The sequence below is a fragment of the Squalius cephalus genome (genome assembly GCF_949319135.1).
Source record: "Squalius cephalus genome assembly, chromosome: 2".
NCBI classification, from domain to species: domain Eukaryota; kingdom Metazoa; phylum Chordata; class Actinopteri; order Cypriniformes; family Leuciscidae; genus Squalius; species Squalius cephalus.
The window spans coordinates 62,043,766-62,062,763 of NC_137123.1; the positions used below are offsets into that span (position 1 = coordinate 62,043,766).

The 18,998-nt window shown below is 37.4% G+C and overlaps 2 protein-coding genes across 5 annotated transcripts in view; both read left to right on the forward strand.

Moving 5' to 3' along the window:
* LOC307146818 (CD48 antigen-like) overlaps nucleotides 1–18,998 on the forward strand; it is a 122,194-nt gene that overhangs the window by 59,988 nt on the left and 43,208 nt on the right. The gene's annotated exons all lie outside the window — the stretch shown is intronic.
* Nucleotides 42–11,088, forward strand: LOC307153613 (T-cell surface antigen CD2-like). 2 transcript variants are annotated; one of them, XM_079863185.1, is made up of 5 exons: nucleotides 42–350; nucleotides 3,029–3,325; nucleotides 3,448–3,690; nucleotides 7,540–7,692; nucleotides 10,572–11,088. In XM_079863185.1, exons 1-4 carry the CDS (start codon nucleotides 293–295, stop codon nucleotides 7,689–7,691), a joined length of 750 nt encoding a protein of 249 aa, XP_079719311.1. In that variant the 5' UTR covers nucleotides 42–292; the 3' UTR covers nucleotide 7,692; nucleotides 10,572–11,088. The 2 variants fall into 2 exon arrangements, with proteins under 2 accessions (XP_079719311.1, XP_079719312.1); XM_079863186.1 differs by having other exon boundaries at nucleotides 206–350; nucleotides 7,540–7,589; nucleotides 10,572–10,710.

The following is an 18,998-nucleotide window of genomic DNA, read 5'->3' on the forward strand; positions in this document are numbered from 1 at the left end:
TGTGCCGTGCACGTTTGCGATGACGTAAGATGCACGCAAACGCACCAGGGTTCGATAGAATCAAGTTGAGTGTGAAACCAGACCAACGCTGCGGGGGACGCCGGGAACAAACGCGCTCGGACCGCAGCAAACGAGCCCAGTGTGAAAGCATCGAACATGTCACCGTAGAAAACAGCTTATATTTAGCAAAAGAAAATGAAGCCCCGCCCTGTGGCTGTGCTTCTGAAACTGCGGTTCTGCTATAGTTGATTGTGAAAAAGTTTCTGGAACATTTGCTGTGTTCAGAAGAGCAATGAGCTGCCAATACAATCTCTTGTTTTTATTCCTCTGTGGCTTCGCTGCACTCTCTGGTAGGTTCTGACTTCATTTTGTATATAAATGTTAATAGACTGAAGGGGAGAAACAGTTTTTCTTATATATTTTGTAAATATATATTTTATAGTTGAGATCAAAAGTTGCGATCAATGGATATTAAGAATAGTAATCCATATTAAAAATTTTTTTTTTTCATGCGGCTACTGCTTTATTTTATACCAACTCAATATTCTAAATCATATTAGAACATCTAAATTGTCAGAAAAAAATATAGTTAAGGCCATTTTAGACACATTTCAGTGTCAGATCAAGAAAAAAAATATGTCCTTAAAGCTTTTTAGTGACCACTTGAACAAATGCACTTATTCTGTAATTTTTGGACACTTTTAAATGCAAATCTATGACGTTTACATGCAAACTGCTGCAATGAGTGTTTGTTCGTGTCGGTCTTTAATAGAAGACACTCACAGAAAGTCGAACATTTAGATATGTAGTCAAATTATAGAGTTACAATAAAGGTTCTTTATTCGCATTTTCTGTGAAGAACATTTAAACATCGATGGAATCTTTCCATTTCACAAAAAGTTTTTTGAAGTGGAAAAATGTTATTTAGATTATTAAAAGGTTCTTTAGATTATTAAAATGTTCTTCGAAATAAGAAATAAATGGTTATTTTTAGACCTTATGACTGAAATGGAGACTCAAAATGTTTTTTCTATATCGCTGCTGAAACTGCCTTTACTTTCATAGTTCAGCACAAAGTCTGTATTTCAGGAACTATTTTGAGTCTTGTTTTATCAAGCACTGATTTGTTGGTTTCAAACATCTAGTTCAAAACTAGAATTTAAAAAACTAGACATTTTTTTCAAAATTTAAGTCTTAAATTATAATAATTTGTGAAGTTTCAGTATCATATAATTTTTTGTCACTATACAACAAAGGCAGATTTTAAATCTGAACGGTTTCTTTATAGTTATATAAATATCAGGTCAGGGCCTTTTACCTTTCAGCTGTTTTTATAATAATTTTACTGTTTAGGTTCTGATTTAATAGTCTGTCTTACGCAGGGACGTCGTTAGGCCTATTTTAGGGGGGCTGAAGCTACCCCAAAATGTTCCTAAGCCCCCCTAAAAGATAATAATAACAACAATAACAATTCGATTTATCAATAACCGTATACTCATTCATATTTAGACGCACCAAATGATACATATCCAGCTACAAAAAATAGCCGAAAAGTCGGAAGTTGGACAGAAGTACTGCCAACTCTCACGCATTCACCGTGAGACACGCAATTGACACTTTTCACACGCTCGCACGCCACACATCCATTTTCTCACGCACAGAAAAATCGCGAAGCAAAGAGGACACGGAGACCGGCAGACTAGACAGAGCAGGTTACTTTATGATATAAAAGAATCTCAGCTCTCAGATTCTGTCAATTTTATTACGAAATTCAAACAAAAAATACCGTTTTGGCGTTTGTTGGCTAAATGTTACGTGACAGATCCCTAGCGCACGTGAACCGATCATCTCTACTAGCTGATAGTAAAAAAACACGAACACTGTTGAAAGATACAGTAGTAGGCTACAACTTACCGAAATGTATATTCCTCATACATAATATCGATCAATCAGTGTTTTTTTTTATCAGCGTGAACAGGTCAATAACATAGCTGGAGAACAAATGTCACATTTACCTCAGGAAAGCCATTTAATGAACATATAGGCTATAGCAGTTGGCAAGAAAAAAAGTATATTACATATTTATTATATTTTTACTTATATCATTAAATAAAGTTGTTATTATAATAAAAAACGCATTATATTTAATTTGAATTATTTTTCACCTTAAATAATACTACCAGCTGATAGGGCTGTCTGTATGTTTACCGCATTAGGTGAGTTGTTTTTTTCTTGAGAAAAATTAACGCCTATCTTGAGTAGGCCTACCTAATACTTATCCAAATGAGTCAATATTAAATCAAATCACAATAATTGAATTGAATTGAAATAATAAAAAAGCGTAGCTTACCAGAAATTGTACCATGCACCATAAAATGTACATATAATTTTACACTTATGCTATACTAAAGCCTGAAATGGGCACTTTTTGTGACAGCAACCCTATTATTTTTAATCAAAGATGTGGCTTAACTTCAGAATTTGAACTAAAATCAGTATTCTTATGATTGCTCTGAACATTTCTGACTAAGTTCAACAAACATTAAATTACTTATTCATAAACGTAAAAAAAATAATTAATAAAAATGTAGGTGTGACGGGGTTGAGACTAAGGTAACAGGGTTGAAGAGACAAATACAGCTAAACATATACATAGTTGTTTTTTACTCAAATTCACTGTAAGATTTTCTATAAACGCAAGTTACAAATACCCTGGGGGCGGCTAAGCCCCCCCTGTCTTCCCTGGTCTTACGCAAATCCCCATTTGTGACAACTTACCCGTACAGTGTGATGAAAGATCCTGTTGTTGTTAGGAGTCCGTGTGTGTTAAATTAACTTTTTTATGGCGGGAATATAATATTGAACTGTGTTGTCTAAAGTTAGTGTCTGAACCGAAATTGACTTTTAAAAAGAGATCACCTTGAGAATTATTCATTCTCTGTTTTTATGCTTTTTCCTCATAGTGAACCAAACATGAGCAGTTGATCTTGAGTTTTAATAAATATTAATATGATTTTATTTATTATAGTCTCAACAGAGACATGTGGAAAAGATCTACTAGAGGGAACGTCCTGCATCATTAAGCTGACAACAGATAACAATGAGAAACCTTCTGAGATTAGATGGGTCCATGACACACACGGCATCGTTCTTCGCAGGAAAGGTGGGATTATCAGAGAAATATCTGAAGGTGTATCTATGGAAGAAGATGGATCATTGAGATTTTTAAGTGTTAGTCTGAAGGACACGGGCAAATATACATTCAACGCATTTAATGCTGCTGGTACAGAGACTGGTAGAGGAGAAGTGGAAATTAAAGTATATGGTAAGATGACAAATATTTCTACCCTTCCAACACAATAATAATCAGACTCACTGTAACAGACTCACTGTATATTTCTATAGTAGTTACAGTATTAGGAAATAACCACCATGTTTCTGTTACAGAAAAGGCCCCTAAACCTGCTGTGAAGTCCAACTGCACAAAAGATGGGAAAGCGACTCTCATCTGTGGCATCGGAGAAAGAGAAGATCTGACTCTATCCTGGTATAAAGAAGACAAAATGATCCAGAATGAAAATAAACCTCAGGTGTTCTTGTCATCTACTCAAGTGCAGGAGAATAAACCGTACTCATGCGAGGCACACAATCCTGTCAGCAAAGGCAAAAGTGAGAGTGTTACAGTGTCATGTAAGTATTTCTCATTTCACATGCTTTTTATTCTTAATGTTCTGATTTTGTGCTATAATTACTTAAAGGAGAAGTTCACTTTTAAAATGAAAATTCTGTCATCATATACTCACCCTCATGTTGTTTCAAAGCTGTATGAATTTCTTTCTTCTGCTGAACAGAAAGGAAGATATTTAGAAGAATATCAGTAACCAGACAGTTTTTGGGTCCCAATGACTTCCATAGTAGGAAAAAAATATACTATGGAAGTCATTGGGACCCAAAAACTGTCTGTTTACTGATATTCTTCTAAATATCTTCCTTTCTGTTCAGCAGAAGAAAGAAATTCATACAGCTTTGAAACAACATGAGGGTGAGTAAATGATGACAGAATTTTCATTTTAAAAGTGAACTATTCCTTTAATCTTTATATTTTAAAATACTAAAATAAATGTGTGTGTTGTCTCAAAGACAAGATAAAACATCTAAATCATTACCTTTAAGAGTTTTGAACATATCTGAAATTAAATATTGATGTTAAACATAAACATGTCTGTAAACTGTCTGTGTGACTTTTCGTGGTTTCACTTTAGTCTCATGAAGTATATTAACTGGTTTTTGGCCCATTTCCTGTTTTTGCTGCTGACCTTCAATCATGAATCTATGACAGTAAAATAACCGTATTTTGGTGCTTAACCGCAAAAAGGTGGTAAACTGTGAACTTACTGAATATAGGTCAAAAGTGTGGACACATTTATTTATTCACAATTAGCTTTCACAACTAAAAATTTACCATTAGAACAACTTCCCTAGAATGAACTTGCTGAGATAACTCAAATATCCAATTTGTCACTTAATACAGTTTCACAATTCAAGTTGAATATAACTTAAAATTAAGGCAGCACAAACACTTAATAATGTTTTTTATTAAATTTCAAAGTCATGGAAACTATGAAATGACACAAGTCTGGGAATTATGTAGTCACCAAAAAAAGTTAACAGATAAAATGTATAGAAGGAAATGTTTCCTTTATGTTGATGTCAAAGGTTGTGTTCATTCAGAATCAATGGCATTTAATTTTGCCAACATGCTTGACATTCCCTCATCTTTACAAGGAAAAAGACTATGCAAAGTAAGAGAAAATACAACCCAGATAAGGTAAACTTGGCACTGTATTGGGTCGCACTGTAGATTCAATACTGCAGATTATGGTTTAACTTAATGAATTTAAACTCTGCTAAGTTTTCTTCAATACCTGTTTGAGTCGGCCCACGTCTCGACCTGTTTGAACACTATCACTCGGGAATAAGGTCTCTAGTGCATCACTAAACACTATCACTTGAGATCTCTAGTGTCTAGCCTGAGCATTAATCAAACAGACTCCAGACAATGCCTTCGACTGTGCTTTAATCACGGCCGGAGAACCTCAGACCAATCCCTGAGAGAGAATCCCTCCACCAAAAAGATTACCACAGTTTTTATAGATTAGAAGCATGGCAAAGGTGACATGATTCATTACATAATTTTTCTACAATATGATTGGTTCAGAAAACCCTTCTGTTACAGCGAATCTGTATTTCTTAATTACTCTACTTTGTTATTCAAAGTCATGAGTGTAGGGGAGAGCGGGGCACAACCTAACGCTTTTTGACTTTCTCAGTTTGTGTAAATCTACTTATGGTTCAGAGTATTTATTTTTTCCCACATTAATTTCCCACATGTCTAGTACAATTATGTGTTTTTGTTTTATTAATACAGTATATACTTTTTTCTTGATATAGCCCGAAAGAATGGAAGTGAAATGTGACAACATGCCCCATAGGTGGGGTACATTGTAACATGTGAGGGGCACATTGTAACATGACCATATGACAGCTTAAAATGTTATCTGATCTAATAAAAAAAATATACAAAACAAACTAAAATATTTTCTAAATAAAATACAATTAAAAACTTTTTCATATAAAATAATGGCAATTTTTAATAATTAAATATAAACTCATTTTTGAGTTTTGACTACGAACACATGAAAACACAGCTATACAACATAGTTCAAAACAAATAAATAATTAGTAATTTCTGAACATTGACTCTCAGTCTTTATTCACCTTTTTCTCACGTTTTCTCAATAAAATTAATAAAAGTATAGAATATAATAGCATATTTGTAATAGGGGCACATTGTAACGCAGTGTTACAACATGCCCCCGCCTGCACAACTGGGATTTAAACCCTGCTAGTGTCTTCTGCTAGTTAGCGAAGCATTAAAGAACTATCTCAACTGTTAAATAACATCTTGGAGATTAAAATAATATCAGATTTGTCTTATTTTAAATAAACACAAAAAATAGAGATGAAAAATTAACTTAAGTAAGAAATTTACTTTTGCTATGGTTTAATAAATGTCTATAGATATCTTCAAAAAAAAAAAAAAAATTTGGCGGATTTTTTTTTTCTATATAGTGTTGATATGGCAACTAGTAAATAAACAAAGTTTCGTCATCCAAGCATGTGCGGAAGTATTTAAAACAAGCGTGTTACAACTAACCCCGCGTTAGGTTGTGCCCCGCGCTCCCCTATATATTTAGACATCTGTTTCATTTCCCCTTTTGTTATATTCAGATTTGATTCAGACACACTTTGGCCCAAGTTTTGGGGATATTTAGTTTTCAAAAGCATATAAATGTTAATCCTGCAAGAAAAATAAATGTTAGTTATGATTAATTAAACAATTCCATCACAGTATACATTCACACATCAACTCTATTCACCTACAAAACTAATTCAAAGTTTTCAGCTCAAATTGTTTTTAAAGTTAATTAAGAGCAAATTCAATGAAGTGTGTCCAAACATTTGACCCACTCATGAAATAATGTTGGATTTTACAGTATGTGATAGATTTTTAATAGAAAAGATAGTAACCTAGTATTTGGAACTAATTATGTCACTAACTATACAAATCTGACTTTAGATTTCTTTAACCTAATTATAAACTTTCACCTGACTTCCCATTTGGGTCTAATGTTATGACTAACTTTTACCTGACTTCCCATTCTAGATCTAACAATATAACAAAATAAATCTTACTTCCTTTTTTAGAGCTAACCTTCTGACAATTTTTTGACACAATGTAACCTTCGACAATGTACCAGAACGTTCTGTTTTTTGTCTGTATTGTGTTATGATCAACTGAACTATTAACCCTTTACAATGTTTATTCGAAGATTCGAGATATTTTTGCTGATGTCACTAACAGAGGGTAAAGAAGGGAAGGGAAGGGGAGGGGAGGGGAGGGGAGGGGGAGGTCTGGCTTTATCAATTTAACCAATCATATTGATAGAACGTGAAATGCTAGTAATGCTTATTCTATTTTGATGTGTCTGTCTTTATCCTATAAAACCTGATGTATGTTTCTTTTTGGGTGAGATGCTCTGGAGAACTTCTCTGAGATCTCCCGGCTGTGATTAAAGCATTTAAAGGGCATTTACTGAAGTCTGTCTGTTATTATTGCTGCAGCAAGTTATTTAGCGCCTTAGTGGAACAAGGTACAGATTAGACACTAAAGACCTTTTTTTCCCAAGTGATAGTGTCAATAGGGAGCGAGACGTCGTTCGACTCTTTGTGAGGCTCTTAGGCGGGGTTGGATTGCTGCTTATAGGCATCAACCCGTGCGTTCAGAGGTAACTCAACTGAGTATAATATTTTCAGGTGTCAAGGACACCCGGTTCAACCTAAGTCAGGTGCGTAGGGGAAAATCTACCACAAGTATTACCCATGATGCAGATTGTAGGATTTTAAGCAGCTAAAAATAGATGTTTTTTTAATGATCCACTTGTCTGTTATTGATTTCATGTGGTCCATGTCTTACAGGTTCAGATCCAGGTCTTAGTAAACTCATTTGCATTGATTTCTGGGTCATGGTAAGCATCGTAGCCGGCGTAGGAGCCCTTCTGCTTCTGCTGATCTGTGTTCTCATCATCTGTGCGTGTAAAAACTGTCGGCAACGTACGAAGCACCAATAAGGTTAGCAACGTCTCCACGCCTCTAAAAAATCAATGATCAATCATTGTGTGTGTGTGCTACACTGTCTGTCCACTTTGGGAGTTGGAATTCCAGTTGTCAGTGTGGAGAAAATTTCTCAGTGTGAGAAAGAGAGAAAAAAAGAGAACATCATGTCGCAAACAATCAGGAGATGCGTGCCTCCCTGTTCACGGCCCATCGCTGTTAATGATATACATGAGTTCTGCTTTGAGTGTATGGGGGAAGAGCATGACAAGTGCGAGCACTGTGCGTTTTTCTCCATTAAAGTTTGCGAGTCGATCTGAGGAGCGAGAGACGGGTCTGTTCCGTTTGCTTGCTCTCTCTCCAGATCGGGATTTCCTTTTGCCTGATTCCGAAGCGTGGCCCGGGGCTTCTTCGGATCAGGCAGAGGACGCTGCATCACTTGTTGCTGGTGCCGCCTCCGAGCATTCCTCCCATGATGATAAAGCGCAGGAGGAACTACTCGAGGTGGTGGCAAGGTTACAACCATAGACTGTAATAAAATCTGGGACATGGGTGGAGCTGAGGTGCCTGGTTGCTGAAACCAAGCCCGCCTAGCTCGACTTGATCGAGTTAGCTCAGGCTAAAGAGCTAATGCTATATGCTACTGGCAGTACCAAGTGTGCGACCACACAGGGCCTCGTACTAAAGTGACAGCTGACTTAAAGTTCATGTTTTTTCCCTTCGAAATTCTATAAATAGTTAAAAGTGAGACTGTCTGTATCGTTATGTTGTATTATTCTGCTAGTTAAAAATGTATTATGGCGTGGGCGAAGGTATAATGTCAATGTGTGTATTAAATTGTTTGAAATAATCCCGAAAAAAGCACAAACATGGCAGAGATTGCAAGTTCAGCAGCTGAGATTAGCTGTGGTAACGTAACGCTAACAGACAAACGGCTAGCAGTGACAGCAGCAGCAATCCACCTGTCACTCAAGTGGCCACGCCTTTAATTATGCAGAACTTTAAGGCTTAATATAATTTAAACGGATGAGTTATAAAAAAATTCACCCCCCTCACAGTTGTCATGAAGGGCAAAATTAGGTAGATAGACCAAAACCACTTTTTGCACCAGGCTGTAAACACATTATTTTTTGCTGTAAAGTTGGACATTTTAACATGGGGGAGATGCAGATTTGACTCCCTTTTGCATCCAGTCAGTCGATGAATTGCAGTTTAAGTCACTTCCGTGTTGGTTTCAAGAGAGTGACAGGGAGGTTGCCGCTCGGTTACAACTGGACTGGCCACAGGAATAAGATACCCCCAATCGCTTAAAGTTAGCCTACAAGACGAGTTAACTTGTTCATAAAAATATATATAAATTGCGTGTCTTTTATGACCTCAACATCAACCTATTCGACTATTGTAGGTGCAAAGGCATGTGGTTATATGATGTTGCCTCAGATCGAAGAGAAGATCGTGGGCTATCTCTCCCCTTGGAGCGCATAATCATCATCAAAAATAAATAAATAAATAAGCCTTTCAATCAGCGAGTCAGGCTGGTACTGCGCTGTACACCATGGCAGTGTTACAGGCATACCAGGCTGATCTACTGAAAGATTTAATTATGGCCTTTCATCTAGACCATGTTTACTTGTCTGGTTGATATTTGGCTGCATTTAATGCTGAGGAATTAAATGATAAATACTTATCTGATTTGAAGTTAGATGCTTATATTATTATCTTGTCTCGCTGTTCTCTGGCTACATTTAATTATGAGGAATTAAATAGTGAAATAGCCATCTAAAAAAATGGCCTTTGAGAGCACCACCTCCGAGTGCTCCTCCCGCAATTATAAAGTGCATGAGAAGTTACTCGACAGATTACAGCTCGACTGCCCTTTCTTTGAGGACCTCCATGATGTTAACTCGCTCAAGGGGGGAACCTTATTCTTCGCATGCGGTCGTAGATGGCCATTCAGCCCAAGGGATCTGGAGAGGTCATCATCTCAATTGGCACATCAATTGCCTCGAGTTGATGGCTGTATTTCTGGCCCTGAAGTACTTCCTCCAGCAGTTAAGCGGCTCACATGTCCTAGTGCCTGTGGACAACACCACGGTAGTCACCTACATAAATCGCCAAGGCAGACTCTGTTCGTGCCATCTGAAAAGGCTAGCACAGCAGGTTCTGGTTTAGGACAAATTCCTGTCCTTTAAGATGATTTACACCCCTCTGCATTTTAATGTGGGAGCAGATTTGGGAAAGATTTTACGAAGTAGAGGTGACCACTTCGCCTCTCAAGGGACTGCGCAATATCCCCTCTGCTTCTCTCTGAATCATCCAGCCTGTCTCAGACAGAATATTCGGAGTGCTAGGGCTCCCTCCACAAGAAGAATCTATGCCCTTAAATGAGGTGTCTTTGGAAGGTGGTGCACTGCATGCCATGCAGACCCAGTTCTCTCTAGCTTCACTTCTAGGAGTTAGTGCTCATTCTACCAGGGGGGTTGCTTCATCCAAAGCTTTGGCATGTATGTGATGCGGCAGGCTGGTCCTCTCCACATACATTCATCAGATTTTATAGTTTGGATGTTCATGTGACTCAAGGCTCACATATCCTTGAGTCCACATCCCAAGCTCATGTCTGAGAACTTTCATGTGCTTGTGAGAGCACTCTACCTAACCGTGACATGCTTCACAACCGGTCACACACAAAGGTGTTCCCAAAGCGCAGTCAAGTAACCCGAGACATTTTCTAAGAATCCACACTTTCAAAAATGAGTAGAATAGCTGATCATCAAATATATCATATTCACTGTCTACTGTATGTAGATTTAGCATTACTTGGTATTAATTTGAGAAAATATAATTCCCAGTGCACGCAAACTTACCAGATTACTAAACACTCTGTTGATATGTTACAGATAAAAAGGAGTTCAGGCTAGCAGAACTTACCCCAGGTCATACCAGTACAAACAACTCCAAACAGACCATTGGAGGGCAACCGGCGCCCCCCATCCTGTAAGAAGACCCCATGCCCTGCAGCCCATCTGCGCAAACCCTGCCTCGAAACCCCCCCCCCCCCCCCCCCCCCCGACAAATATGCTCGACAAACAGCACCGAACCAAGAAGAATCAAGAGCTGTACCGACCAATGGAATGAGACTGAACAATAGTATATGGACTTTCCTAGAATGGTTTTCATTGACTAAAATCCATATTTTGATGGTAGTTTAGTGTCATTAAAGAAAGAGTTTTATAAAAATGAACATTCGATCATATACTCACCCTCATGTTGTTCCAAACTATTAGCTATTTTTACTAAACTATTATTTTCTTTTTTTTTCATCTTAGGCAGAATGTCCAAGCTGTTGTTGTCCATAGAAAGAAAATAGTTGGTGATTTATAAGCTTAACTTTAATAAAAAAGTCTTTACAACTTGTGCGCTGTACTCCAAGTCAATGTACAGCAATGTACATCAATGTCAATGTGCCAAGTCTTGAGACTGGCCAGTATCAGCCAGTCATCTATGTAAAATGAAGTAAATTTTTCATGATTTACAATACCGCTAGTGGGCACATGTCTTTCACTTTACTGATACCCATTTCCCTTTAAGACCATGCGCTTCATACACCGCACATGTTTGGTCAGGATAAGCATCTAAACTTTAAAGCTGTGTGCGTTCATACAGAGTTTATTTCTCAATACAGAATTAAGTCCCAGAGTTAAGCTGGAGAAAGCGTGCCTCATTGCATCACTTCTTCGAGAATCAGAGACTGAAAATGCAACAGCTGTTCAAATGCAATTGTTGTTCCGTCTCCTACATATGCTGTAGCATCACCAAGCGTGCAAAACAGGTAAAATTGTCGTTTTAATAGACAAACCTCTTGTCTCGGCCAGTCAGGTGCCCAACCTTTCTGCCTAGACCATATATGTCTCAGGATTCCACAGGGACCAGCTATGCCCAGTCACCTCCTTTTGCCGGCCCAGTCCAGTCTCAACCTCATCCTCCAACAGGTCAGTTACATCAACCTGTTAGGCAACTGCAATTTGACCCACAGCTATTTTCAGTGCCTAGTATTCCATGTGAACAGCCACAAACCCCAGTCAATATGATAGACATGTTGATTGCCAGCTCATGTGGTATACCTAAACCAGCCCTGCCTAAATTTGATAGTGGTAAATAGTCTGACTTTGCCTTACTCAAAATGGCTCTAGACAGTCTCGTAGATGGCCACGCTCATCTCACAGAGCAGTTAAAATACCAAGTGCTTCTAGACAGATTAAAAGTGCCAAGTGCCTACAAATTAGCACAAGCCTACATGCATGACCCCACTCCATACATGACCACATTGCAAGCCCTCCAAGACAAATATGGGCAACCCTGCCAACTTGTACAGAGTGAACTTGGAGCTATATCGAAAGCTCCACCAGTCAGAGTAGGGGATGCTGAAGCATTTGATAACTTTGCACTCTCCGTACATGCTCTCGTGGGCATGCTTCATTCCTTAGAGAGTGAGAATGGCTATGTCCTGAAATGTTGTTCACATGTAGACAAACTTTTAGTTATAAATTACCCCTTACCTCTCTGACTCACCACACTTTCCTGTTAAAGCCCAAAGACAAGCCTAAACCTTATTTCCCATATTGTGACACGCGTGAGCACTCTTTCAGTTTGTGTTAAAAACTCAAGTCACTAACAACTACCCAAATCACAGAGTGGCTTAAAGACAAAGGCTGTTGGCGCTGCGGACACAATCACAAACCCGAGCCTTGTACCCTCAAGAAGCCCTGTAAAATATGTCAAAAGCAGCATCTTACTGTGTTACATGATGTAACTATACAGGAGCCCAGCAAAGTCCTCATGGTTAGTACCGCTCCAGACACCATTTATATTGACCGTCCTCAACAGGTCATGTTAAAGGTAGTCAAAGTACTTCTGCATAATGCTGAACACTCACAATTAAATTCACATTTATTTGTAAAGCACTTTTCACAATGCACATCATTTCAAAGCAGCTTTACAGAATATGCATGAGTCCACATTACAATTTAGATTGATCTGTTATCAGAGGAAACTAAGTTACGTATTTCAGAAATGTACATATACAAAATCACAGTTAGCGAAAAGGGTTTTAATTTAAACAATGTAATAATTTAATGCAGAAACAATGAGCTCATTGAAGTAATGAATACTTGTTTGTTAACAAATGATCATGACATTGAGAAAAATTTAGCATTGGTGCATGTTGATTCATGTTGACAATAGAGGCATATGCTTTGCTGGATGATGGTTCCGAGCGGACTATTCTCCTTTCTTGCGCTGCACAAGATCTCCAGCTACAGAAAGAACCAGAAACACTCTCACTGAGAACTGTACGGCATGAGGTCGTTCACCTGAAAGGGGCATCCGTTTCTTTCGAAATTTCCCCAGCTGACAACTCTAGATACAAGATCCATCATGGACTGAGGAACTGGGTCTTTCCTTTTGGGACAACCTGCAGTCCTTGTTGTGCCACATACGCACTCCAAAGGCATGTTAAGGACAACAGTGAAGGCTACGAAGATGTTCAAAGGTCTATTGAGCAGCCATTCTATGTTGACAACGGTTTGCAGAGTCTTGACTCCACAGAGAAGGCTCGTTAGCCTGGGAAAACCCAGACGAACTTTCGGCAAATTTAGATTTGCTCTGCAAGTCAGTCTGGCCAAGAGCCCATTCAAGCCCATTTCCAATCTTTCCAAATCTTGGCACCAATCACAAACGTCGGGCTTTACACAATGACGATCGCTCTGATTGGTTTTAGGTCTATCCAATTGCGCCTAGAGGCATTTGAGCGACGTCCGTTGGTGACGCCCCTTTGGAAATGGGATGTGAATGAAGCTTCCCCAGACCCACTCTCAGTTACGACTGAGAAGGGTCTGGTGTAAACCAGGCTAAAGGCTCGTAACCTTATCGACAGTATGCACAGTCTTCTGGTGGCTTTGAAATCCGCCATTGGGCCAGTAATTTACCTTCTGTAGTAGAACACCTCCCAGTTGAAGCCAGAGCAGCCAGGACCGAATTGTGGCTTACTGAGCATAGTTCAGACCCACAAGAGCCAGCTCTAGGTCTTCGTTGGAATTGTCTCATTGACCAACTTGGATACAAACATCGCCAAGTTGTCTACTCCGAACCCACGCTATGAAATGTGTTCCCAGAAGAGGTGGACACGCTGATGTATTTAAGATGCGAGAACAGTGATAATCATCAGCAAGGATTCTACTAGAGAAGAACGGAAGTGTTCAGCATTCCACCTGAAAGGAGAGTCCATCACAGACAAAAACAAATGAAATCCAGAAAACGTCTACACCTGCACACCCGATAACAGTGCAAGTAAAGAGACCAGTGATCCGCTCTGAGAGAGAGATCTGTTTAAAGGCTAGACAGCAGAGAGTCTCTTAACAACCTAAATATAAAAGTACAACTAGATAAACATGTTTATGGTTTTTATCTATATATTGCAATAATTCAGTAATGCAATATGTAATTTACTAACCTAATTCTGATCATTTAAATGTGTGTTTCAGGACTGAATTTTTGTTTTGTTTCTTTCTAGGATTTGTTGATGCAAATGTCAATCCTTCAGTCAAAGTGATTTTTATCATCCTTTTTAATTTTTTTTTTTTTTACCGTATCACTGCTATTAAATATAATCTTTTAAAACATTTGAAATGTGTGTTGGTTTCTTTCATCTGTGCTTATCATTTGCTCAAAACCCAAAACAAGCATTCTAACCATTTATGAATAACATAAATGTTCTGAGTATATTGTTACATATGCAGATAGTTTATTTTCAAGGAAGGACAAGATATCTTACTGGCAACAAGCAGAGAGTTGCGTATCAATAAATAGCGTATTGTGTGTATATATTTATATATATATATATATATATATATATATATATATATATATATATATATATATATACAGTCATGGTCAAAATTGATGGCACCCCTGGTAAATATGATAAAAAATGGCTGTAAAAAATAAATCTGCATTGTTTATCCTTTTGATCTTTCCTTCAAAACATTCGCAAAAATCTAACCTTTCATTTAAGGAAAAGAATTGAAATTGGGGGGTAAATCACATTATGAAATAAATGTTTTTCTCCAAAACACGCTGGCCATAATTGTTGGCACCCCTAGAATTTTTTATGAGAAAAATATCTCTGAAGTATTTTCCCATTAATATTTACATTTTTAAGCACACCAGGGTGACTAGGAACATGAAATTGTCCAGCTATGACTTCTTGTTTCACAGGAGTTTAAATATGAGGAAGCACAAAGGCCAAATCCCCTGAATCATCAATCACAATGAGGAAAACCAAAGAATATAGTTCTGATGTGCAGCAAAAGATTGTTGAGCTTCACAAAATAGAAAGTGGCTGTAAGAAAATATCTAAAGAATTGAAAATCCCCATTTTGACCATCAGGGCAATAATTAAGAATCATAATCAACTAAAGATGTTACGAATCTGCCAGGAAGTGGACGTGTGTCTATATTGTCTTAATGGACGGTGAGGAGGAAAGTTTGAGTGGCCAAAGACTCTCCAATAATCACAGATGGAGAATTGCAGGGATTAGTTGAGTCTTGGGGGTCAGAAAGCCTAAAAAAAAAAAAATCAAACAACCCCTACATCCCCACATGTTGTTTAGGAGGGTTTCAAGAAAAATCCTCCTCGCTCCTCCAAAAACAAACTCCAGCATATTCAGTGGTCAGACACGGCTGGATCTTCAAAAGGGACCGGATTCTGTGGTCAGATGAAACAAAAAAGGGCTTTTTGGCAGCAAACCCACCAGATGTGTTTGGTGCAAACAGGGATGAAGAGTACCCCATGCCTACGGTTAAATATACTGCTGAATCTTATATGTTGTGGGCCTATTTATTTGCTGGAGGTCCTGGACATCTTGTTCAGATACATGGTATTATGGATTCTAGCAAATGCCAACAGATAAAAAATCAAAACCTGACGGCCTCTGCTAGAAATCTTATAATGGTTGGATCTTCATTCAGGACAACGATCCAAAACAAACATCAAAATCAACACAAAAATGGGTAACTGAGCACAAAATGAAGCTTCTGCCATGACCGTCCCAGTCCCCTAAACTGAACACTATAGAAAATGAGTGGGGTGAACTGAAGAGAAGAAGCACCAACATGAACTTGTGAATCTGAAGGATCTGGAGAGATCCTGTATGGAGGAATGGTCTCTGATCTCTTGTCAGTTATTCTCCAAACTCATCAGGCATTATAGGAGAAAACTCAGATCTGTTATCTTGGCAAAAGGAGGTTGCAAAAAGTATTTAATAACAGGGTGCCAACAATTATGGCCAGCGTGTTTTGGAGAAAAACATTTATTTTATAATGTGATTTACCCCCCACTTTCAATTCTTTTACTTCAATGAAAGGTTAGATTTTTGTGAATTTTTTGAATGAAAGATCAAAAGGATAAACAATGCAGATTTATTTTTTACAGCCATTTTTTATCATATTTATCAGGGGTGCCATCAATTTTGACCACCACTGTATATAAAACATATACAGTATGTCACGGCACAAGGGAAGTCTCACGTATATGTTCCGTTTAGTTAATTTTCTGTATTAATTCTCATTAGTTTCCATAGTCTCTGATTTAGTCCAGCTGTTGCTGTTTAGTGTCCTCATTTACCATGTGTGTGTATATACTCCATTTTCTGTTCAGTCCCTTGTCGGTTCTTGTTTGTGTGAAAGTGGTTATCATCTTCTGAGTGTGTTACTTGATTAAAAACATTGTAATTCTCACCATTTCCTTTGTTGTGTGCCTAGTGGTGGGCAGATCGAGGTGAAACAGGTGAAATACTATGTGAAACAGTTGAAGCATACGGTGACGCATTGCTGCCACATACATATTTTTTTTTTCCCCTCAATTATGTGGTAATAACGAGATCTTATGTCGTTTTAACAACATCTTTTCTCGTAATAACGTTCTAACGAGATCTTATGTCATTAAAACGGCATCTTTTTCTCGTAATAACGAGATCTTATGTCGTTAAAACGACATATTTTTTGCCCTTATAAGGACACGTGTAGTCATGTACAAAATATGCCTTTATCTACATAAAAATGATAGCCTATCACGCCTTTATCACACTTCTACGTTCAAAAAGCTTAAGCAAATAGTAGCAGACCCCAATCAGGCAAAATTAATCAATGAGGCCCTTTTTTTAAAATATATTTTATATAGGCCTATATGTTTTTTATATAATATATTAGGCTATATATAAGATTTATTTTTGTTAATAGGCTATATCTTCATTACCTAGAGATATAATTAAACAAAAGTAGTCAAAACACATCTAACAGAACATAGCAGTTGTTTATTTTTTACAACATTGTGTTCTTATTTTGTTTAATTAACGAAATGTCAATCTTCGTCTTTATAACAGAAGATACAATACAATACAAAAATCTTCAAGATACAGCGTACAATCTTCACATGTAATGGATTAAACAGCTTATAAACAGTCCTTTGTGTGGTGGAATAAGCAATGCTATATAGAAATATATGGTTACCGGTAGTATCTTGATTTAAACTTTATTTTATTATTTTATTAGTTCATTAACTAATTATGCTAACTCAACTAATTTAATGTAAAGAGCTGGATACTAATTACTAATTCAATAATGTCAAATATTAAATGTAGGCTATTGATTAGAGTTGCCATAGACTAAAGGATTTTTCTAGACATGTAATGTAATGTCTTACAGTCATTCATTTAAGTAATTAGGACTAATCGCACGTTTATATTCAATCCTGGGTGCATGTAGGCTATAGCCTATATTCCGCACTCAAGCGCATATAAAACTTGCCGCAAAGCACCAGCAAAAGTAGGCTAATGATATAAGACGTGTCTGAAAAAAATAACGAAGCATTTTAATTGTTTATTAATGAACTAGTCTTTTCTAAATCAGTGTAGGCCGCCTGCAAACATATCTCCATACATCTCCGCTGTAAAGTAGATGCGCCTTTCTTACGGACAGGATTACATAATCAGATTCAGATCAGATGATACCGTATTTGCTTTCGATTGGATTTTTTTTGTTGGTGGACATTTTTTTAATAAACTTTATACAGATAGCTATATTTCTCATGTCTGTGAGGCTTGTCTATACGCTGTTTTTCAGTTCATTTTTGAGACGCGCTCCAATTCACGGAGATCATGAAAGCGTGCCCTGTTCGTTTTCTTTTATTTTACAAAAGCACAACGTTTTCTTGTTGTTGTGAGTTTACACAAATAAAAGTAGTTGCGACCGATGTATTATTCTTTTCTGTATGACCAGAAATGATGGAATTTTTTAAGTTGTTTCCACTGTTGATAGGAAAATGCGAGTGATGGCACCGGCGCCTCCATGTCATGCAGTGCACGCTCCACACTCCGCACAAACACTCAGATATGCGCTTAATAATAGCGAACATTTATCTAGGTTAACGTTAGAGCGAGCGGCCATGCCAGACGGATAAGTCTTCATGTTTAACAAATCAAATTCTGTTGCATTTTATTGCGCCAGTTTGAAAAGGGCGGCTGAAACACTGGTGTTTTTCTTTAAACAAATTCGTTTAGGCTTTAAAATAAATATTGTTTGTGGGCTAATTAATGCTACAATAATTTGTTTATTTTATTGGCTACTTGTATTTTTCATTTTTGTTTTGCATTGAATACCATTTAAAGGATTTGCTGTGCACCACAATGCCATCCTCCCATAGAAAGACACGTTAAGAGCCACCTATATTTTCTTTATAATAAAGGGTTTTTAAAAACGCTTAATGTATAATTAAATGCATTGCGTTCATATTCTGGGCTCATCTGCTTTTCTGTAGGATAGTATGGTTTATTAATAAGTTGTGTACAGCATTTGATCTTTATCACTGAAGTAGCCTATTAAGCCACATTAAGCTTTTTCTTTATTATAAGGGTTTTCTATGGGAGGAAAACGCTTAGCCTAATGTGTAATTAAACGCAATGTTCGCATTCTGGGCTCATCTGCTATTAATAAGGTGTGTACAGAATTTGATCTTTTAACATGAATGTCAATTGGGGGCTGGTATTTCTTCAGCTTTTTGAACGTAGATGTATGATAAATGATTGGCTATCAATTTTATGTGGATTAAGGCATATTTTGTACATGACTACACGTGTCCTTATAAGGCCAAGAAAATATGTCGTTTTAACGACATAAGATCTCGTTATTACGAGAAAAAGATGTCGTTTTAACAATATAAGATCTCGTTATTACGAGAAAAGATGTCGTTAAAACGACATAAGATCTCGTTA